The 23,968-nt window shown below is 45.4% G+C and overlaps 1 protein-coding gene across 3 annotated transcripts; it reads right to left on the bottom strand.

Annotated features, from left to right (window-relative positions):
• Positions 1–1,302: 1,302 nt before the first annotated feature.
• C8A (complement C8 alpha chain) lies at positions 1,303–23,872 on the bottom strand. 3 transcript variants are annotated; one of them, XM_048313377.1, is made up of 12 exons: positions 23,650–23,872; positions 21,573–21,669; positions 20,469–20,613; positions 19,229–19,373; positions 17,466–17,655; positions 16,014–16,214; positions 14,471–14,711; positions 10,026–10,154; positions 9,246–9,403; positions 6,982–7,204; positions 4,938–5,098; positions 1,303–1,577 (listed from the first exon to the last, which is right to left on the bottom strand). In XM_048313377.1, the coding sequence occupies exons 1-11, from the start codon at positions 23,760–23,762 to the stop codon at positions 4,947–4,949; spliced, it is 1,794 nt and encodes a 597-aa protein (XP_048169334.1). In that variant the 5' UTR covers positions 23,763–23,872; the 3' UTR covers positions 1,303–1,577; positions 4,938–4,946. The 3 variants fall into 3 exon arrangements, with proteins under 3 accessions (XP_048169334.1, XP_048169333.1, XP_048169332.1); XM_048313376.1 differs by lacking the exon at positions 1,303–1,577 and adding an exon at positions 4,602–4,773; XM_048313375.1 differs by lacking the exon at positions 1,303–1,577 and having other exon boundaries at positions 4,602–5,098.
• Positions 23,873–23,968: the final 96 nt, after the last annotated feature.

Here is a 23,968-nt window from a genome sequence, read left to right as displayed (position 1 = left end):
CAGCGACAGCTTTGCTCCAAAAGACAATTCCACCAGTGCAAAGTTGCTCATGAGTGTTGTGAGTCTTCTAACATCTGCAAGGTCAAACTCTCTTCCAAGGGTTTTTAGCAGAGCTGCTGATGGTGGGCTGGTATTGCCCGTTCCTTTCCTTTCAGACTGACGTTGTCTGAATGTAATTCCTGTGAGAGCAGCTCAGGCTCCCTGACATCTGAACAATGGAACATGCATTTAGTTGTAGCCCTCATGCCGCCTCCACACTTATCGACAGGGCTTCTGTGACAGCTTTAAGAAAGGCAGAGCACATTGCATATGTAAAACAAGAGGGCTCTGTACTCATTATGGGCTTCATCATTTAGCTGCCAACCCAAAACATTTCCCTTTTCCACTGCATAGCTGCACTATCTTTTGTGTGATGGAAATTTGCCCAGAGATTCTCTTTTGGGTCATGATCAAAGAGGTCACTGCTTGTGTGAAGTAGGATATTCCTCCAAGTGTTTTGCAGGGGCTGTGTAGGAGCTCTGGAGATGAGGACCCTGAGCATGGTTCATGGGTGCCTCTGAGGACACAAGCTGCAGTGTCATTGCCTGCCCTTCTCGAGAATCATCAGTGTAATCTGATTAAGGACATTTCTCAGATGAGTCAAGTGGCTTTTTTAAATTTAACCACCTTTCCTGATCATCAAGCTGGTTAAACACACAGCGGTGGTGCCTCTCTCCACTGCTGTGGCAAGGAGAGCCAAGTGTAGCGACCTGAATTGTTCCCAAATCAGAAAAACCCGGATTTTTTGAAGTGGTGGCAGTACCTGAGCTTGTATATTTGGGGAGCCGGGGTTTTGGAGGAAGAGAGGAGAGATTTGACAGTTGTCAAGATCATCAGGATAGTCTGACTGAAGAATGAGTTCAGCACTGGTTGAATATTCAGCCTGTAGGCTTAAAAGCCTCCCATAAAGGACATAACTTTATCTTGTCCTTGTGATTTTGTGCTTTGATTCGCCTACCTAATGATTTATTATAACCTGGGGGGCAATAAAAAATACTGTGCTGAAGCTTTTATTGTTTCATTTTGGTTCACATTAAATTTTGGTACCATCTTTTACTGGTGTTCCTAACTCTCACTCCCAGTGTAAGTTCAGATTAATAACCCACGTGTGAGGGCTCGGGAAGGCTGCAGGCGGCTGTGCACGTGTTCAGCTCTGCTTGTGCTGCTCTAGCCCATCCCTCTGCTTAAGATACTGGTCTCAGTGGGCTCTGCTACATCCCATGTTGTATTTTCACAAGTTTTCTTGAGGAAAAGAAGAGGATAGACACGGAGAGGCTGTATTTATTTGCACCTCCCTGCTTGAAGACATTGCTGCTGTGGTACGGAAAATCCCAGAGAAGTGTTTCAGGTGAGTTGTAATTGCCTTATCCAGATTTCCCAGGACAAAACCAGCTTGAATCTTGCCACCCCTAATGTCTCCATCAGCAGTGGGACTCTGGACTGCTTTCCAGCCTGGATTCATGTGCTCCCTGTTGTGTCGTATCATGCAGACACTTTACCTGTGAGGCTGGAACGTGGTCCAGGCTGCAGCTGGGGACCTGCAAATTCAGTATTGCTAAATTACTTCACCACGCTCCTGTTTCTCCCACTGCTAGATGGATGCAGTTGTTCCTGCCCAGGTTCTCTCCCACATGGAGATGTTTTGTTGAAAGCAACCCAGAAAGTCCATGCAGAGGTGTAAACAGTCCCCAGATTTCCAACTCCTGGTTTTACCCTGGTGGCTGAAGAGCCCAGTGAGCACCCAGCACAACTGCCAGACTTCAGGTCAAATCCTGCCTGCAGATTTATCTTCATTTTATATCCCATTTTAATACCTCCTGCTTCTGTAAATCAAAAAGCTAGCATTGAATACTGTCATTATTGCCAGTATAAACAAATATTTTTACTTACTTGTAGTTCAGCACCACAGATCCCACTGTGTTGGGCATGACAGAGAACAAACACCAGTCCCTCCCCAAACTCGCCAGAACCTGGAATTTCTTTTGTTTCAGGTTTTTGTGGTGGGATTAAATGTTTTGTAGCTCCCTGTGCCTGTGCATTCCACTGTATAAAAAGGAAGGCAACAATTTTTGAGCTGCTCCTGCCAGGGAATTTCTGCCTGCTCCAAACTCCGAGGCTCAGAGGGACGCAGGAGCTGGGGCAGCCGACGTGACATTGACCCCGAGGTAGAAAACAGCTCTGTCTCAAGCATTGCCCTTATCTCCTCTTCTGTTAGCTGGTTATCTGGAGCCTACACCTTGCAACCTCAGGTGTATTGTCATCAATCATTTCCTATTTTCTTCTGCGTGCTGGTTCCTCTCTGCCCTTCCTTTGTTAATAACCCAGTTTGCCTATATCCATAAAAATATCTGATTGTGATACCATTTATCCAAAGCGCCATACATCCATCATGCGCTTACGAGCGAGATAAACAAGGTCTCCTGGGAAATATGCCGCCAGAAATATATAGGATAAATAACTATATCAAATGTATGTCAGTGTGCAAGAGGGGAAAATCCATTCATTAGAAGCCGGGTGGAACTGCAGCGTTTTATTGTACCCTCTAAGCTTTTAGTTTAACTAAGAAACACACATTTTTGCTGCTTATCTCATCTTGCACAACTCTCCACTGCCCACTTCAGCACGAGATATATTAGCTTCTTCCACTGCCATTGTAAATGTGTAATTGCTCATAATCTTTTCTTCTTTATTTTGTGGGTTTTTTTCTCCCAGGCCTTACAGGCAGCTTCTTCCTTTCTTCTGACTTCAGCTTCGCTGCTCCTGGGTTTCAGCAAGAGGATGTTTGAGCCCTGGGGTGGAGGGGGAGGAGGGGGGCACTGCCCACCTGCCTTTGGTGTTTGAAGGAAGCCCTTGGGTTTGTGTCTCAGTGCCTTGGGCTATGAGGTGAGGGATGAGAATGAACAACTGCAGGTAAAACATAGGTTTTTTGCTCTTGTTTATATGTTTCATGGTGGTATTTTGCATGCAGTTTCTTTAATCACTTGGATTTATTCTTTTGGTTTTGGTTTTGGTTTTTTTGTGGTTCTTTTGTGATTTATCCTTCTAGAAACAGCTCTAAAAGCTGAGGATGCAGGTTGTCTTCCTGCAGACCCCATCTTTTCCCAGCCTCCAAGGCATCAGATCTCTCTGTTCATTAATTTCTCCCCTCTGGTCAAAAAAGAAGCGTACTTGGCTTTCTGGCTGAGGTGACTTTGTACTCATTTACTTGCAGGCATTTTCCTGAGTCCTAAGAAGTCGATGTAAAGGTAAGAATTGCTTGTGAGCCAAACTGGTCCTTGCTGTAAGAGCCCTGCCTCATGTTTCACATAACCTGGCAGCCCAATGCCAAGCAGCATTCATTAAATCACCTGTTGTGATCCTACATTTCACATTCCTCTGGGATGTCTAAGTCACACCAATCCATGGGTGCTTCATGCTGCTGCATTTCCTGACACAGAAGACATCAAATTCAAGCCCTCAGGAGCAAATTCTTCTCTGGGTGAACAGCTCCTTCACCCGGAATAGCAAAGTTGGCCGAAAAGGCCATGGCTTTGCCCCTCAGCAAAGGGATTTTTCACAGGACAATCCATCTCGGGGTTCGAGACAACATGGTTTGTTGTTTTCAGCCCGTAGTTTCATTTACAAGCAAAAGAGAAGTGGTGAAAAAATTGGCCTTTGGCAAACATGCCCACAAAAGAAAATATGGGGCCAGATCTTCAGGTGCCATAAATCAGCTGCAGTGAAGGGGCAACACTGATTTACATCAGCTGAGTGTCAGCCTGTAAATCCCCACTGACACACAGTTGAAAAACAAGCATTTCCAAGCACCTGAGCAATTTCTTTCACTAAACCACTATTCCATTCTACTCCCTCTCTCCATTCAAATGTCTACAGAAGGGCTGCTTTGTGCTTTGAGGTTTTGGTGCTGTTGTTCATAATGGCTGATTCCTTCTCAGGGCTTTTTCCCCCCTTCTCCCCCCATAATGAAAAGCTCAGTAAAATGAAGTGCCATTCGCCTTCCGTCCATCCCAGGTTTTTGTGGCAGTTCATTAAGAAGAGAGAGCTGCTGGCTCTCGCCGTGGTCTCTGGACACAGTTCAATACTGTGTGCATTCTTGTGCTGAGATTTACGTCTCACATTCAAAAAAGCCCCTTAAATCAAGCAGCCTGTTAGCATCTTCTCAGGCTCTGTGTGCCTGGGAGATAAAATGCCTGCGTGCTAATAGTCAATTCATCACTGATCTTACAGAGCAAAAGCCTTTGCTTGTGTGGGAACATCCTCTGCCCAACGGTTGCGTTCGAGCCTCTCTATTTATTGCTTTATTTACTTATTTAAAATTCCTCATCAGCTCGGGCTTACATTTTGTGGTGATGCTTCAGCATCTTTGGGCTGAAGCCTTCTCCATGCAGAGCAGCATATGGCTTTGCAGGAAATCCAGCCCTGGCCAATATGCTGGACTTACAAATCTGACAGTGCCAACTTCCAAAAGTTTTCATGGTACATATGTCAATACCAACTGCATAGATCGTGAGCTTTTCATGTGTTTCCCAAAGGGAAACATATAAACTCCCTGAGAGTCAGGCTTAGTTATGTAAACACTCGCAGTGAATTTATTTCATGACACGCTGTAGCGCCGCGGTCACCCTGCAGCAAAACCACCTCCTTTGGGTGGATTCTCTGCCATCTCCTGTGCTGCAGCAGTGGTGTTGGGCACTGGTGGGGCTCCCATCCTGTCTGGTGGGACTCCCATCCCATCTGGTGGGGCAAAACCACGGGAGCAGTTGGTCAGGTTTTACACAGTGAATTCAGCACGTATAGAAACACTTTACTGATCAATTATCTCTCCTGGGGGTAATTCCATAGCATGCCTGGAGTATTTATGGCCCAGCCCAGGTTCCAAACCACGCTGTTCCAGGCACCTTGGGCTTTCAGCAGGCTCTGCTCTGGAGGTTTCTCCCTGCACAGGGCTGCCCACCGTGCTGCGGGGCAGGGTTGGAGCACTGCCGGCTGCGCCGCGACGTCCCTGCCTGGCACGGCGACCAGCCCGACCAGCAGCTCCAGCGCCCATCCGTCTCTCCACCTGCAGACACACAGAAAAAAAAGGGAAAAACAGACCAAAAAAAGGGATTTCAGGTCTGGTTGAAACCTCTCTGGATATGGACTCCCTGCTCTATCCCAGCTGTGCCCAGGCTGTTTAGATCAAGGCACTTCGAAGCCAGGGCAGATGAAACATCATCACCCCAAACACCAACAGTTGTTTCTTTTCCTTCTCAGCTCATTTGAAAGCCTGTGTCTTGGTTTTCCTTTCCCAAAGGGTAGCTCACAGCTCTCTCTGCAGCAGCTTCCTCACCTCTGACCAAGGCAGAGGGACAAAAGTCCCCGAATGTTGTGGGGATGTTGTGAAAAGTCCTTTTGGAGATGGGTCATTTCAAAGCTTTTTCATTACAGTACAGACTGAGTTGTCAGGAGCGGTCGATACTATGGATTATAGCAGTGCTCCTGAATGATGGGAATGCTTGATGGCTGTCATTTACTGTCGTTTTTTATTTACTCATCTGGCCTTCATGCCTGGCTTGGGCAGTTTATTAATCCAGACAGCGCAAATGGATGTGTGTGCTCTTACTTAGTGCTGGCTGGAAAGCTGGGTTTTCCATCTGCTGGAACATTGTGCTTTTTAAAAAAAAAAAGAAAATTTAGTTTGGTCTTAAATGAGTTTTGGAAGTGAAAATTTGAAACTAAAGTTGCCCATGAGTTAGAAGTGTGCCTGTCCCCACTGTTGGCAAAATCAAGGAGCACAGGGCTGGCCAGTTCAGTGCGCTGCTTTGGTGGCGGGTCCTGAGGTTCCCAAGCAAATTCCTGAGATTTGGAGACAACTTAAAGAACCTGAGCTTTTTAAAGAAACCCACTTTGCAGTCAGTGAAGCTAAGCTTTGGCATTCAGCCTCAAAAACTGTCTCCCCAGCTCTGCTCCAACTCCTTATCTCATCACGGCTTTGATTTTCTGTTGGTGAGCCCACGGTTGAAGGCCTGGAGCTCTGCCTGGTGGAACTGCTCTGAAGATGGATTTTTCTGCCAGCTTCATGTGCTGAGATTTAGACTTTTTTTGTCATCATGAATCAGGACAAAAATATCCAGAGAGAACTGCAACTTTTTTTGGAAATGAAAGAGCCTGTTCCGACCTCGCCTTTTTTTGCTACCCACTTAACTTTTTAGGATACTATAGAAAGTGACAAAGAGAACATAAATATAAGCCTGTCACTTCAGAAAAACATATTTTTTCACCCCAGAATAGACACTTCCCTCTAGTCTAAACGCATCCCAGGAGGGGGTGGGAAATCTGGTGATGCAGCAATTTTTTACTAAAACGGCATTTTTGGTGGCACGTTGTGTGAGCAGTTGCTTCACCTGAGCCTTTCCCCTTCCCTCCCCTCTCTGTCTGTTGAGGTTTATGCTCTCCCCCTTGGAGCAGCCATCCTTAGCGGCATGCCATGAGCCCTCCAGAGGATTTCCTGGATTTAATCCAGCGATTAAACACACCCTCATTTCCACTACTCTGTAATAGCCATAGAATCCTAGAATTCCTTGGGTTGGAAGGGAACATCTAATTCCAACCCCTCTGCCAGGGGCAGGGACACCTTCCACTAGAGCAGGAAGCCCCATCAAACCTGGCCTTGGACACTTCAAGGAATGGGGCAACCCGTGCCAGGGCCTCACTACCCTCACAGCGAAGAATTTCTTCTTTAATCTAACCCTGCTCTTTTTCAATTTAAAGCCATTCCCCTTTGTCCTCAGCTGCTAAACTCAGTCTCTTGCAGGGCTGCTCAGGATAACGCAGCAACAAAACACAGAAGGGAAGGTGGGATTGATGTGTGGATGCCAGGAGCTGTTGGATTAGCCATATGGAGGGGGAAATCCATCCCCTTTGCTGCCTTTGCCCCTCCCCTACTGCACCCTGGGCTCTCACCTCGGCGCTCAGTCTGCTCGCAGGCAGGGCCTCTGTAGCCAGGGCGGCACTGGCAGGAGCAGGTGTCTCCCACCAGGACAGGCTCCCCATTGTTCTGGCACGTTCCACAGCGGCAGGGGTTGAATTCCAGCAGGAACTCATCCAGAGCCCGTTTCAGGTGCTGCCGTTTGGTTTCCATGTGGCCGAGGTTGCTCCTGCGGAGGATTTCGTGGATGGGCTGCAGCTGTGGGGGATGGAGATGGATAGCATGGAAACAATTTCAGCTGGGCATCAACTGGGATGCAGTGACATTGCTGGATGAATTCAGGACTCGGGAAAAACTCATTTGTCTTCCTCGACAGCTGCATGTACATCATGCAAATGTGTTGCTGCCCCAGTGAGAAACCACCATTCCAAAACCTTCCTCATCCTGGAGGTTTGTGTGAGATTGGCTTTTCTGGACATGCTTGGGAGTTTTAGTATGGATTCGAATGATAAATTAAAACACCCCAGTAAGCCCGTTTTTTTGACTGATTTCTTAGTGCTGTCACAATCCCTGAGATTCTTGCATGCTTTTTGCCTTTTTGAAGAAAATGTTTTGGTAAGAGCTTTGGACAGAGGGTATCATCAAAATTTATTGCCATCCTATCATTTGCAGTGGCCAGATTGTGAAATATCCAGTAAATGCTGAGAATGAGGAATTTTTACTATATATTTTTTGCCCTTTGATGTAGTGAAATAATACTGTCATCTACAGCTTTGGGAATGTAACTCGCTCATCATATTTTCCAGCAGCAAAATCCAGTTCCTGTATACCAGTCAGCAAAAATAGGCCAGTATGGGCAGCTGTAATTAGAACTTGCCCAACTGAATATTAATATTCAAATGAGCATTAAAGCTAAAAACTTGGGACTGTCTGAGGACACTTATTTATGTTTGTCCATCGATGCAGCTGTGCAAACGCTCTCTGTCTAGGCCAGGAATTTGTTCCAGAGAAGAGCTGGGTGTCAGCTCACTGTGCAAGGCACAGTGAGAGTGATTCATGGGGAAGATCAGGATCAGCTGGGCTTTGGGAAGAGCTCTTAGGCAAATTTGCACAAGCCTGTTTGACAAACTGAGGGGGCTGCAGATAAGAGCTACTGAAGTGGACACGAGCGCTTATCGGCCGCTCCAGTTGCAAGGTGACTGCTCAGCTCTGGAGCAGCCAAGAGAGAGGTCAGTGCATGGTTTACTGGAAAACTGCAAGAAATTTTGCCCAGAATTGATGGGAACTTGTGCAAAAAGGTGAATAACCTGAAGCTGGATCTGAAAGCACTTGAGTCTTATCAGATCTTTCCGCCACCGAGGTGCTGCCCAGGAAAGCTTGCACAGTCCTTCTTGCCCTGCCAATAACACAGATAATTCCCAAATCCATTTTCCCTTCTCCCACTCTCTGTCAGAGCTTTCTGCTTTCAGATGAAGACAAGAGGGACAGAAATGGCAGCATGTCCCTGCCGTGACAGAGGTCCTTCCCCCACATGCCACAGCTGCTCCTGGAGCAGATCAGCGATCTTGGCGTCTTGGGGTACTTGTGGTCCTGCTGACCACAGCTGAGGAGTTGTGGCCACCCCCTCATGCCTCTGCCAGCTCTGCCCTGGATTATTTTTTTGTAGGGTTGCTCTTCTCTGTCCCTTTCCATCCCCTCTGCTTGCCCATATCTCCTCCCCCCCTCAGAAGCCCTATAAGGTGCTTCAGTGATCTTCCCATTTTATGGGGCATCCAGTGGAACAAAAGGGAGAGTAGAGCCTTGCTGCTTTTTATGGCCACAGACCCTCTTTGTGGAGTGTGGGGAAAGACAGGACACACTTGACAAAGTATCCAGGAGCTCCCTGCTCAGAGAACTCCTGGAGGGGGGCTGTCTATGCAGAGCCTTTGCTGTGTGGGGGGAAACAAAATGCTTTCCCCAGCCCCCTGTGAGTCCCCAGCTTATACAGGAGGGCGGACAGCACCAGGGAGAATAATAGGGATGAATACAACTGTAGTTCATTGTGAAGCTGTTGGGGAACACATCAGAAACTTAACCTGGCACTAATCCAGCATTAAGCTCCTTGTCTGTCTCCCTGCGGATGCAGTCGGTGGGAGATGTACTCCCCATTGTGAAATGAATAAGAGGTTACCAGATCAGTGGCCCATTACATTTAATCTTGTTCTGTGATGGGATCACAATAAAAATACGAAATGATCTGCTCGACTACACTTTCATTCCTTAGAGCGGCAGAGTTTCTTCAACTGCAGAAAAGCCTTACCTGGAAATCAATAACAGCAGGATTATATTTTAATGACCTTCCCCAGTGATGATACATTTTGCCATCCCAGCTGTTCAGGAGCCCTCCGCTGTAACTGGTATCTCCTCCTCTAATCCGGGGAATAATATCTTCCACAACTGCACTGTGGCTCTCAGAATCTGGAAAGTTGAATTACACACTTATTATTTAGCTGCTGTTTCCACACAGGCTCCAGAAACTGCTAAATGGAGGTGAGATCAGTCATGCAGGGGGCTCTCAGGGATCTGGCTCCTGGGATCGATGGCAGCCCAGTGCTCCCTGCTTGTGGGGTGAGCCCTCATCCCAAATCCTCTAAGCTGATAAGACCCGAAGAGCCTGCACCCCTCCAGCCTTGGTTTCTGGGTAGGACATGGGCAGTAGGTCACACTGTCTATAGCTCATTATGAAATGTACAAATTTGGTGGCTCCTACCCTCTTTGAGTGCTTTTTATAGTCAATTTTGACTTCTTTTAGTTGCCGTGCATGCCCAGTCTGTCATTGCTGAGGACTGCAGCCTCCCATCCACCCCACTGCCTCTGTTTCTAATATGGTATTGCTGCATTAATTCCTGCTCTTTTAAGAGGGATCAGTACTCCTGGAGACTTGGACCCAAAGTTTCTGCTCCCTGTCCTACCTCTTCTGGGCGATGACACCAGAGCTCCCTTCCTCACACCTTGTGTGACCCTACTCAAATCCCCATGCCCAAGTGACCAAAACAAGTGACCCAAGGTGCCTCAACAGACCCCTGCCCTGCTGTTGTACCAGCTTTCCGAAATCCTTTCTTTTTGCAGTCAGAGTATGTCAGAGCTGCACTCAGATTCAGGTTCTCCTTGCTGGCTGTCATGCCGAAGAACAGGCCAAAACAGGCACTTATCTCCTCGGTGCTGATGGCTGCAAAACAGAAAGTAGACAGGTAAATTCAGTGACTCATGATGTTTGTTTTCTTACTTCTTTTTTCTATAATTGAAGAAAAGATTCAGTTATTTTCATGGCTTGTATTTTGAAGTCAAGAGCTATTCTGGGCAGAGCACAGTGGAAAACCCCAATATTTTATTGGGGTATGTGGGGCCTATCATATAATAGGTGTAAAACTTGTTTCCTTAGAAAATATTAGAAGAAAGTAAAAATCTTAACGCAAGGCGTCAGGCACGTACGTCCTGTTTGATCTATATATTTAACAACAAACCTTTATTCTTTTTACAGACTAACCATAACTAGGGTAAAGCTGGGAACAGCAGCTGAAATTAATAGATCCTCGCTAATTTTCCTAAACTCAGGATCTGACCCACCTATTAATGGCTTAAGCAGCACCGTAAGTAGTAACTTGGAAAAGGTCTGTGTGCTGAGAGCTGCCAGAGCTTTCCTGCCTGCTGCTGCCAGCACCACCACATACATCATGAAAATATGTAACTGGAGAGCCATGAAGCGACTGCAGAGGGGAGAAGGGAACTAATGAGGTGGTTTCACCAAGGTAAGCAATGTGCATATTTCATACAGCCTGGTTTTATGTAAGCACTTCAGTGTACTGCAAATATAAGGCCGTCTTCTTTGGTAGTTAAAAAGTACATTGATTTCAGTAAATGCAGGTATTGTAAGTAATAGGTAACTTTTATATTGCTCTTTTTGTCAGAGGACCTTTAAGTGTTTTACAAAGGAGCCTGGTGATCAATACCATGGTATTGAAAGGAGGCACAGAGCTCAGTGGGGTTTGTGGGTTGTGGTTTAATGGTCTGAGGATTGAACCTCTGTCCAAGCCCTGACCTGGAGCATTGTCCGCTGAATGGCCTCACCTCAGCACTGGGGAGCAGTGCCTTGCCTTGCTTGTGTTGAAAATACTGCTCAAACACTCACAGCTCTGGTTTTGTGGAATCCTGGAATGGTTTGGCTTGGAAGGGACCTTTAAGGGCCATCTGGTCCAGCCCCCTCCCCTTCATGGGCAGGGACATCTTCAACTAAATGAGTTTGCTCAGAGCCCCATCCAACCCGGCCTTGAGTGTGTCCAGGGATGGGGCATCCACCACCTCTCCAGGCAACTTGTGCCAGTGTTTCACCAGCCTCATTGTAAAATATTGCTTCTTTAATCTACATTAACCCTCTTTCAGTTGAAAACCATCACCCCTTGTCCTATCACAAGAGGCCCTGATAAAAACCTGTCTTTCTTATAAGTACTGCAATGTTGCAATGAGGTCTCTCTGGAGGCTTTTCTTCTCCAGGCGGAACAACCTAAATTCCCTCAGCCTTTTCTCATAGGGGAGACTCTGCACTCCTCTAATCAGCTTTGTGGCCTCCTCAGGACCTGCTCCAGCAGTTTCATCTCTCTCCTGTGCTGGGAACCCTGGAGCTGGGTGCAGCACTGCACATGGAGCCTCACCAGAGGGGCAGAATCCCCTTCCTTGGCCTGCGCTTGGCCTTGTTGGACCTCATGAGGTTCCCATGGGCCCAGAGCTTGTCCAGGTCCCTCTGGGATGTCAACTGCACACTTGTTCCCTTCTGCACACCCTGCAGGAGAGGCTCACTGGAGCCAGCCGGGGCACAGATCTGCTCCTTGGCCTGGTGGATCCAAAGCCTGGGGAAGTTCTCAGCATCCTGAGAAAGGGGCTGCAAGTCCTGGCTTCAAACTGGTGAGAGCTGAAACATGCTCCAGACTTGAGTGGGAACTGCATCCCACTGCAAAACTGGGCCCTTGAGAAAGATTAAATGTGCAGCACTCAATTACTTGTACTAAACTGTTCAACAGTTGTAAACACAGTGGGTAAAGTTCATTCACCCAAAGCAACATGAGTGATTGCTTATCTTGGTGCTGGAGTGCCATAAAATTAAGCTTGAGGAACACCCTGATTAATTGATTTGCCATGGTTCCCGTTGACTAATTATGTTCAGTGAGGGGCTGTCGATACCATTCGCTATTGGTCGCAGCAGGATCGGGTCTTGATAAATGAAAAGTGGTTATCACTGCAAAAGGGTGGCCACAGTAAATATTGGCACTTGAGGGGGGGAGCCCTGATAGGGTTTTTTTTTTTATATGATATAATTTGCGATAGTTAAATGTGCTCGAGTGATAAGATTTACTGCTGCATTTTGAATTAATCAGAATATATGAAGACTCTTTCTAATTTACTCCGCGCATAATGTTCCTCCCATAAATGTTCTTGTAATGTGTGAACACATTATACTGTTTTCTGCTAAATAATAGAACCATAACAATCTATTTTAAAAACAAGTAATGAAAAATATTGATGGCAGAGCAACGAGGGACCTCGTTCTGACATATGTATTTATTTCACTCATGACCACATCCATATAAGCCCTTGCAGCCTGAAAGCTGGGAATGGGTCTGGCAGCAAAACTGCAGCCCTAAGCTCTGCAGCGAGTTGTGGATGTCTAAACAGAGAAGGTGATTTCATTTTCAAAATTCAGGTTTCCTAAATGCTCAAAGTCCAGCTCTATGCCGACCCAGATGCTCAGTGGCCACCTAAGCTGTGTCTCATTTAGGGAGGACTCAGCCAAGGGATCTTTTTCCCGAGTTTGTGCTTTAGTCACTGGTCTATGAAAAAAATGAATATTCTCTGTTCCAGAGCATTTAGCAAACAGCCTCGTGGGCTGGATGGGCCCTCAGGATGCAGTGGTTGATTTAAAGCAGTGCCACGCTCAGCCCTGTGGGGACTCAGTGATGCATCTTCAGAGCTTCACTCATCTTAGGAAGCTCTAATTTTAAGACTTGAGCACTTACATCCTGATCCTAACCATTCCTCAGGCAAGGAGGATAATCCTCTTGCAAACACAGCCTCCAAGCATGGCTGTGATCAACATTAGAGAAATCAGGGTTTTTTTACTAAATGCTTTCAGACAGTGGCATATCACACACTGCAGGTGGGTCCTTCTGGGTCAGCGCTGTGTGACACACAGCACTGCTGGCTTGGTAAGGGTGGACTTCCTGGCAGAGCCTGGATTAGATGAAAATTACAGAATGGTGCTGCATTCAAATGAAAATTACATCCCTATTGGGGCACATTTTTGTCTTTTGCTGGACTTCAGCGTCCTTCTTTCCTAAGATAAGGCATCTCGTAGCAGTAAATCTCCTTACATACACAGCAAGCACAAGATAAAGCAAAATAATAGCCTCCCTCCACATGCTCTTGATTAATTCTTCCTCTGAAATTGGCAGTGTGCTTCCCGAAGACTTGCTTGCCAAGACCTTATTCACTTCTGTATCACTCACCCTTCAAAGTGAAGAAGTGATTTGAAGAGGCATCATGTTTCCAAACATTAGAGGTTCAGGAACTTGATGAAAATTCTCTCAATCAGTAATTTCTTGAGGAAAAATTGGCATGGCTAATGTGAAATACGGAGTGCACAGTTATCCTAATGCTGATGGGGCCAAACCATTTCAGACTAGAGGCAGAATCTGGGTCAGAACCATGAAAATTATTAAAATTACCAAAGTTACAGCAATTTGCACCTGTTGTCCAAGATCACAATTTCCTTATGTGTCAGTGTCTGGCCTGGAGTTACCAAGGCAGTGGTGCCCTCAGCACAGCAGAGTGATGGCCCTTAGGGGAAGTGGGATCTATTGCGTTGTTGACACCTTTACAGAAGTTGACAACCTGGTTAGTGAGTGAAAATCCCATATTATTTTTCTGCATCCCATGTTTTTGGTTAGGAAAAATGTTACATTTTGACTCGCCAGCAATGGCAACTCTCACACTCTCGGTGTCTGCAGTGGGTATTTTATCTAACTGAGATTTAGAGGTAGGCCTCTCCAGCCTCATACACTACAATTTGTTGAGAACTGAAGCTAACAGGGGTCTGTTAGTCTTCAGATGTGGCACTAAGCAGGGTAAAGTGGCAGAGGTATGGCCGAGTGCAGTGCGATATTTCCATTTACAGAGAGTTGCAGCCCTCGCTCCCTACAGGCTAAAATGTGAGTGGGCTGATTTGCTGTGCTCTGGATGGCTTTGCAGCATTCATGGTGAACAAAGATGACAAGAAATGGGGCAAGACTAGCAAGTGACACTGAAAAAATGGAGAAAATAATGCTCAGGTTCCTTCCTAAACTACCGCAGGAAGCACATTTTGGGACACTCAAGCTAATCCCAGGCCATGTGGCTAGTAATGTCACCAGGTTGGAACTACCTGGTTCAAAGCAGAAAGTTGAGAACAGAGAATATACTTTGATATATTAGTTGATATATATTTGATTTTCTGACCTTTTCTTCGCATTTCCTCCTTATTGATGACAAGGATGTACTCAAAGACACCCCCCATGGTGCCAGATGTCATGAAGTGGGTGCCGTAGTCGTTGATGAATTTGGCATACATGCCATAGTTGTAGGTGTCTGGGAGGTCCTGCAGCGAGAGTAGCACATCTTCATCCAAAACAATGTTGTCCCTTCTCATCTTGAAGCGGGCTGTCTGCACCTTGGTCACAGCTCTAATGAATCCAACATCCTGTAGGTAAAGGAAAGAGGAGCTGCAGTCAACATTAATTTAAACAAATGAATTTCTAGTCTTTAGGCTTGCAGGGGAAAGCCTGAGTCTCTGACTGTCCATATATGTTGAAGGCATGAAAACAAGCCCAAGTTTAAATGAAATAATGGTAATTCTGTTTTTAAAGTCTCTCTCTTACGTGCTGTGGAGGGAGGTGGAGGGCCTTGGGGAGTTGGATACTGTGGGGTTTTTTTTAATTGATGTGTGAACACGATCAGACTTGGGCTCCACATGATTCCCCTCCATTCTCCATTTCTGCCATTTCTTTTTCTGGTTTCCTTTCCATATTGTTTATTCCCTTTTTGCTTTTTTCACAGCCTCAATCAGTGACAAAGCACAAGGGTCAAGCCCAGCCCAGCAGAGGGGAGATTCCCTGGCCAGGAAGATGCTGATGGAGGGAGAATTTCCTGGATATACACCAGCTCCAAGCCTCCACCTCTATATTTGCCATTGCTTTGGACAATCTCCACTGCAACATGAGCAGCCCTTTAAATGATTCCTCCAATAACTGATCATCATTTAGCTGCAAACATCATGTGAGTCTGGACAAGGGCACAGTAAATACTATAATGGTGCTCATTTCAAACAGCTTTTAAGGGCATTTTAACTTGGAACACCATCAAAGTAATTCTTCTTTATTGTTTTCTGTCAGCAGCCACGAGAGAAGTGGAGATGGGGCACAGTAAATGTGGGAAATACCAGCACTCATGTTATTAGATTGGAAAGAGGTCATCACAGCCAGTCCATGATGTAAACCCTGTGTGAGAAGTACACCCTATTACCAGGTGCTGTTTTTTCAGCGTGGTATTTTAACCTCCTGTAAAAAGCAGCCTATTTCCCCATCACGAGGCAGCTTGTATTAATTTGAGCAAGATATATTTGCTACCGGAGATCATTCCCGGAGGATAATTGTTTTGATCAGCATCTTGATATTCCCTCCTCCCTCATCGTCACTTTTAAGCATTTTTTTATTTATGTGCTTAATGTAGCCATGAAACAGGATGGGGTGAGATGACATGTGCCGTGGCACTCCGTAATTCAATTTTATTCCCACTCCCTGTTTGCTAAAACATACCAGGAACAGCAAACAGGATTACTAACGATCATACATTTGCAATTACATGAACAAATTAAGGTACAATTACCCTGTGTTAAAAAATGCAGTTGAGAGAATAAACTGACATAAGTTACAGCCAGACCATGCGATGCACAGATGATACGACTGGAGCAGATGCATCACTGATTTGGTTGGGTTTTTTTTACCTTTTCATTGTATTCTGTGAAATTCTTCAGGGATCCTTTGCCACCTGATAAAGTCAGGCCCAGGTTTAACATGACATCTGCTCTGCCAGGCCCAATTCCAATGGTGAAGCCTGTTGTTTTGGATTTATCACTTTTAAGGGCATCAAGCAGGTCCTTTGAATCGTCGTAAAACTCATAAGTGAATCCAGAATCAGCATGAGCCTAAAATGAAAGGAGCAGACATTAATTTTTCAGGTGCTTCCCTTCCTTTTCAATCACTACTTCTTGAAGGAGCTGATAGTACCTCTGTTGAAGCCCATGATGCTCCTGACAGCACCAGCACTGACTTCAGTGATTGTGGAATAAGGAATTAAGTCCCTTGCCGTTTCATTTGGAAATATGTGAAAAATGTGGATAAAGCCAAGCATTTTGCTTCATCCATCTCCAAGCAGGGAAGAAGTTTGTGTTTACCCACTCAAAGCCAGAGCTGGTAATGATACCTATTAAGACAGCCTGACACTTCCCATTATAAAACCCTTCTTCCAGTTCCTTACAGCTCTGCCAAATCCTAACGATTTGGACTGATTTTTTTTTCTCTCCAGCCTGCTTCTGGATGAATTTATTTAGAAAAAAAAAAAATCAACATCTATTTACAATGGCAAGGCTAGAAAACAAACATTGTTTTGCCTGTGTTTTAGAGAAGTGACCTTTTCCTTGACAGCTCTGCTTTGCTGGCACGTGGAATCGAGCAGCTCTGCTGAATCTGGGCTGTGCCATTTGCCAGCTCCGTAAAAAGCCAGCCCCACTGTTCAAACAGGGGACTAAGGGACTCTGCCTTCTGGGAGGACATGAAAGCTACTTGTACTGAGTAATATTTCCCAGGGTTAATGTGTTTTCATTCATTCATGTCACAAAACATGATGAATGTTCAACAGTGTGGCCAAGGCACCCACTTAGGACATGGGAAACCCAAGCTGAATCCTTGGTCTGCTTGGATCAGTGTCCAACATCAGATGTGACCTCGTGGACTATAGGTGTTGTGATCCATGGTGGTGGGTTTCAGGATCCCTGTCTCACTCAGAATTGGGATTTATGCCCCTTGTAGCCACACCATAGACATAAAACGCTTTCAAAGATTGAACCAGCAGCATCGGTACCATTTTACACATGGCCAACTCTATCCCTAGAGAGGCAAGAGGCTGGTGCAAGCTCTACAGCTCACTAATAGCAGAATTTAGAGAAAACACCTTTCCCTTGGCTCTGACTGGGCCAGAGGAAGCAGTGGGGACGCCTGGGTGATAAAGCACGTTAATTCCTTGACGTGCCATAAACCAACATTTACACCATCAAGTGCCCCTTGAGGTACCTTAAAGACAACCTACAGAGAATGATGGAATGTACCTAATATCTTTGTGGGAAGTTTGGCTTTCTGCTGGGAAACTGCTGCTAAGTTTGGCCTCCTGAAGCACTCACCAGGAACTGGTATATGTGGAAGTTGTAAGGCTTGCGGAAATACTTCTCGTCGTCTCCGTAGTACAGGCGCTCACAGGCGGCGTCGTACTGCAGCTCCCGCCACTCCCCGTTGTACACGTACTCACAGAGCCCTCCAAAAAATCCAGGGTCGTATATGTTCTGCCTCTCCTCCTGTGTTAGGATGTTGTATCTTGGAAAGAAGTAGCGTTCAGGAAGTTACCCATAGCTCCGGTTTTGTTTCCCCAGTCTCTGTCACAGGTTCTGCTGACACTACAGGTTATCTATCCTCAGGCCTCCTGAGGATCTGGAATAGAACTTAGAGTTGGGTGGGCTTTGTTATCTTGTTGTTGTCTCCTTCCCAAAGATAGCAGGAGACAAACACCCATTTTATTTCCAAGACATTAGTTTGGACTCAGATGCGAGAAATGGAAGAAATCAGTGAAGTTGCCCAGCCCCTCCCTGCAAGCACAGCCATGAAAGTCCCAAAGTCCTGGAATTCCTCCAGGTTCCTCTTGAGCCTAATGCATCTCATTGTCACAAAGTGCTTCCTGGCATTCTCTGCAATTATTTTCTCTCTTAATTTCATCTCTTTCTTTTTAATAATGGTCCCGTTTCTCAGGGTAGTTAACACCCTCCCTAGACATGAAGCCTGTGCTTTGCCAAGTCTGTCACTTATTATTTCCTTATTCCTCCTTCTTCCTGCTCTCCAGCCCTCACAGCTGCTGCCCTCTGAAATCCCTCCTATTACTTAGTATTCCATGTAATTCCGTGGCCCAAAGTGAAAGCATTATTTAAACTAGGCAGCAGCACTGCTCTTCTCAACAGGGAACCATCTTTAGGATTAAGATAGCAAATGCCATTGCTTTTGTGTGTTCTGTAGGAGAAACACCTCAGAGAGCAGAATTAAGCAGGGTTCTCAGTGAAAATTAATGCATGCCTTGTAAAACTTTGGATGGACCATCCCAGGCCCTGGGCCAGAGAGACATTTATCTCATGGACTCCAGAGAGTGTCCCATTGAGCTGATGGGAAAGTTATCCAACAGCTGGCTCCATTCTCATCCTGTAGCCCATGTTCATAAAATCCTAGAATGGTTTGGGCTGGGAGGGACCTTAAAGATCATCTTGTTCCAACCCCTGTCACAGGCAGGGCCGTGTTCTCCAAATGAAGCAGTAGCTTGGTTAAAACACAAAATTTACAACAAGAATGTCGCAGTGCACTATTTGCCTTTCAAGTTCTTCTGGATTTCTCTTTTGCCTGCAGTACCTGAACAAAATTTGAAACTGAACAGGGAAACACTTTTTGTGAATAGGAGTATTTACATATACTCGTGTGGAGCTCAGGCTCTCTGCCTTGAATCTGTGCTCTGAAGTCCTAAATCCTGGAGTTAAATCTCCTTAAGGATGAATGCCAACAGGGTGCTGCATCTCCAAAGTCTGCTGTTTGCTTTTGTCTACTAGTTTTAACAACTAAAAAAGCTGTGAGGTAACTGGGATATATTTGCACAGGAGTATAAAGAGGGCATCACAGGTACAGTGTGGCTGGGAGAGGCCAAGGTCAGGTAACAGATCTGAGACAGAATTTGAAATAAAAGCTGGAATGAACCCTCGTTGCTACCCATGGTCACATGGGACAGCACCTCCCCTTTGGGTTCTGTACAGCCCTCTATCAATTCATGGATCACAGTTATTACTAAGGAAGAGCAATATAAGAAACATAAGCCTGGTTTGATTGTGAGAGGAGCGGCTATTGATTAATTACTCACCCTTGGACTGCTTTTTCCGCCCCTGGGATTGGGAACAGATGTTCACAAGGGCTTTCAATATCTTCATCCTCACAGTTATCCTCATCAGACCCATCTCTGCAGTCTCTGTCTCCATTGCACACAAGATGTTGTTTGATGCAGCGCCCTAAAGTGCACAGATGCAGGCGGTGGCTTATCCGCCCTCCAGAAATCCTGGCTGGCAGCTTGCACTGATTGTGCTGCTTTTCACCCACATCTCAGGGCCACAAGGAGTCATGCTGGGTGTTAAACACAGAGCTATTCCACTGGGGATTTGCTTTTTCAAGCTCCTGGGGGAAGGTCTTTGTGACCTAAACACAGCACAGAGTCCAAGCTGGCCACTCCCATGGGCTTCTACCAGGTGGGAATCAAGGTGAGGTCACCTCGCTGTCCTGACTTAATTTTCTAAAATTATGGTCTTGGAAAGTTGGTATAGGAATAGCTTCTCCCCTTGGCTTAAGGAAGTCAACTCCATCTTATTAAAGTGCAATTTTTCCTCTTCCCATTGCCGGAAGCATTTGGGGAGTTTATTGCAATAATTAGAGTGCAAGAATGGATATTTGCAGGAAAGGCAGCATGGAAGGGCTTTTGCTTCTGGGATAAAGCCTTGAGGACGGAACTGGCACTGCTTAATTTACCGCAGGGGAATGATGATAACCTGCTCCAGCTGGTGAGCTGGTCACAAAGCCGACCTTTGGTTCCAAATTTCAATAGAATTTTCGTTAAACGCTCAGGATGGAAGTTGGAGCCATTTGTGTAGGAACAAAAATCTGTCAAGGCTAGTCAAAGTTTCAGAGAACAGCCGTTTTATATCCTAATCCTCAGAGCTGGAGATGGCTAAAAATAACTAAATCACCCCAACAGATTGCTGGTTGGATTGATGATTGAACTCTGTCTCTAGCAGGGGAGAAAGCGACGCGTTGTGGGAGCGTTGTGCCCGCGGAGGGGTGCGTGAGCGCGCAGCACAGTAGTTGGAGCAGAATATTCCTTCTCTCTTTGTTCCACTGAAAAATTCACATTTTCCATGTCACACAGCCTCCTTTTCTACCCAAATCCAAGTGCGACATGGATGGATTTCTGTAAAGCTGGGGGGAAAAACACTAAAGAGGGGAACTTTCCTGCTTTCTCTTGTACTGGTTCACCCTCCTGCTGCCCAGGGCAGGCGACTGATACCCCCAGGACCAAAACCTCTCTGGTAGGGGTTTGTGCCTGGTTCACTCACCTGTTCCCTCACACTGGAAGTCCTGCCCACACCGTGGTGGCCCTGTGCACGTTGTCTCAGCTCGACAGTCTTGCTCATCCCAGAGGTGCCCCGCGCAGCGTCGCCCTCCAAACTCTGCTGCCTGCACCAGCCGCCGGTACCGGTGCTGCACAGAGACACAGCCACTTGTATCCCCCAGAGACATCACCTCCCCAAGCCATAAAACAATCAAAACTATCATTTTTGTCTATATTCTTGGTTTTGTGTGTGTGTGTGTGTGTTGCTTCAAGACTTTGTGCATGATACAGGGAGGAGAGTCAGCAGAGAGTTTGGAGCTCAGGTTGGCTGGAGTTCATACACATGAACATAGAGGGGAGTTTAATGGAATGGCAGTTTAAAAAATATCTCTGCTTTATACCTTGGAAAAATATGGCATTTTTCCAGCTGCATATGCTTTGTCCTGCAATGCACCAGGCTCAGATGGACACAGACACTAATTACAACACTGATCCTGCAACATTTCTGATGGATTATTAATGAGAATTGCTGCTCTTTAAACTAGGAAGGGAAAAGAAAGTAAGGAAAGGGAGAAGAGCCATAGAGCCATATTATTTACTGATAATATACTGCCTATAAGAACAGGAACAAAAAATGCAGGGATAACATAAACTCAGTAGAAAGCAGAATTATGCCAGGTATTTGAAAATAAATTCTCGAGCTATGAAGACATATGTGAAATGATATAAAAATATGAGAACAGGAGCTGATGCATGAAGGCTGCTTCTAATCTCTTCTCACTGGACTATTTGCATTAAGAAGCAGGGGATACTTAATTAAATCTGAGATAGAAAAGGAAGAAAGTCTTGGGCAAATATTCTGGCCTGATTCTTCCACCATTTGCCTTGATTTTGCTTCTCCTGCTCTGCTGCCTCGAATGAATTAATTCCCCAGTTTACACCAGGGTAAGTAAGAGCCTCTCTAGCAGAGGAGCATTTCCATCATATTTGGATGAGTTTACTGGATGCTTCAGAATGATGAATATGTATAATATATATAATTAATGTGTGTACATCCTCATCACAGACACATCTGAAGATAAATGAATACATTACAGTGGATCCTTACTTTTTTCTCTTGGCAAGGGAAGCAATCAGTCCATCCTGACCACTGGCTCAGCTGACAGTCGACAGGAGCTGGAGAATTAACATCTCTGCTGCTTCTTCTAGGGAGGGGAAGAGAGAGTGGTCTAAGGTCTTTGAAGCAGTGTTTTGAGAGGGGATGGAGGCTGGAAGAAGGAAAATTATCTGTGTGTGTGTGTGTTTTTCCACCAGGAAGCTGTTTCGTAGGAAATGGGAAGCATCCCAAGGTGCCCCATCCAAGTATTCACCATCAGAATTGATCAGATGCTGCAGGTGCAGTACCTGGGGATTTTGTCTTGGGCTTCATGGTCTGCCAAGAGATCCTCACCCATTCCAATAGGTGGATTACAATTAAAAATATATATACAAAATATATACATAAGACCGAACATCCTGAGAAAAGAGAAGGAATGTTGTGAAGAGACAGGTTTTAAAGAAAAGTTGATTTTTTGCCTTTCTTTTCAGAAGCACATCACAATCTCCAGGAGCAGGGATGCTTATCACTACTGAGCCTGTTTTGACATCACTTTCTTTACACCAATGTGAGCTCATGATTGGGATTTTTCCTGGCAAGTATGAAAGGAGATCCTGGTTTCCATGGGCTTTGTGGAATTCTGGGAATGGCTACACCAACAGTGCTGAGAGAGTGAGGTACAAAGGATGCTGACTAAGAATTTGTTGGTTGAGTACTTCTGACGCAAAATACATAAACTCTGAGAAGAAGAAAATAATTAAAGGGATATTATAAAAGGAGAAAATGGAGAATACTTCTCCTGTCTCCCAGCCCAGTCATTACAATCTCTAGTTCTGTCCCTACTCCTAAAACCTTCATTTGTATGAGCCATTTCTTTGTCTTGAGGAAGAATCTGTGGCGTGCAAATGCAACCCTGCACTTGCCACAGCCTTCAAAGCATTTTGAGGGTTTGTTCTGAGTCAGAACATTATTATTTTTATTATTATTTTGGTGATTAACTAATGAGCAGTCTGTTTTACTTACAAGACTGCAGTCCAGAGAGAAATATTGGTAATTAGGGGAGGTACGGAGCTCATGGGGGATTCATCAGAGGCTGGGGAAGAGAGATTTACTAAAGGAAAGCCACAGCATCTCAGTAAGGGAGCCTGTGGGTGCAGATCCGTGTGTGAGATGAAAACCCAGGAGCCTGCAGAGGAGCCCAGAGCTGGAGGACACACAGGTATTGATGCCTTTTTGCTCTGACAGGAGGATTTGTGGGCTGCCTCCTTCAGCACTTCGCGAAGTACTTAATTGGCTCACCTTCGATTGGATTTTACATTTACCTCTTCATTATTCTGCCTTGTTTGATAAGTTCGTCAAACATCAAAAATCTCGTCTTTGTTCATTTTCAAAAGGGATTATCGGAATAAGCCTTCATAATTAAGTGTATCACTGCCACAGTTTTTTTCCTTTCTGCCTTCTCCTTGTCTCCATGTTCCAATTATCACTGATACCTTTTTTTGATCCTTCTAAATCATATTTGCCTTTACAACAAGCCTGAAATTAATAGCTGTAGAAAAAAAAATCCACCCATTTCCCTATCATGACACTATAGCTTTAGAAAGAATGTAACTTGTTTATTCCTTTCCTTCAAAGTCCAAGTGACACTCGGATAGGTTAATAATACTGTTCATGGAAAAAAACTGAGGTATGAGGATCTGGCTTGGACTGAAACTGGGTTGCTCACATGCATTTGTTAGCTTCGTGTTGTCAAATGTAAAATAATTATAATGCAAAAGAATATGAAAAATATTAACTCATAAATCATCCTGTATAGAGAACTCATTTCAAGGGCCCAAACCCAGCATGGTAATTTTGGTAAGGAAGTTTAAGAAGGCTTAATAGTCATGTGTAAAAGAAAAACCGTTGTGCAAACAGTTCCTTTAAGAAGGAATTACGATGCCTGGCTTGGGCTTTGGACAACTGCCAATTTTTTTTTTTTTTCTCCTTGGTAGCTTTGTGCACATGCCTCAAGTTGGGACAAAACTGATGGGCTGACTGATGTGCTGGTAATTCCTGTATGGAAATCTGGGAAGGGGAGCAGACTTACCTTTGGGAAGGCAATGCCTGAAGCTCCCTGCACGCCGTGGCCTGGCCTGGCGATAAAACCAGTGAGCACATAGACAGGATCAAGGGACAGAGCTGACCCAGGCTCCTCCACATTGCTTTGCCATATGTAAATGTTTGCTATAGATCAGCTGCAAACCAAAGCTTTTAAGTTTTCAGGACTGCTGGAAGGAGCACAGAGCCCACCGGGCTCCGAAATGCTGCGGTAAATCATTGACAGCAGCACAGATCGAATCACAAAGAATCAGGACACATCCCAGAGGCCTTTGCCCTTTTGGAAACAAATTCCCTGTTTTCTGGCA

This window comes from Corvus hawaiiensis, chromosome 9, assembly GCF_020740725.1.
Source record: "Corvus hawaiiensis isolate bCorHaw1 chromosome 9, bCorHaw1.pri.cur, whole genome shotgun sequence".
NCBI lineage: Eukaryota > Metazoa > Chordata > Aves > Passeriformes > Corvidae > Corvus > Corvus hawaiiensis.
This window is presented reverse-complemented; position numbering and strand designations above follow the sequence as displayed.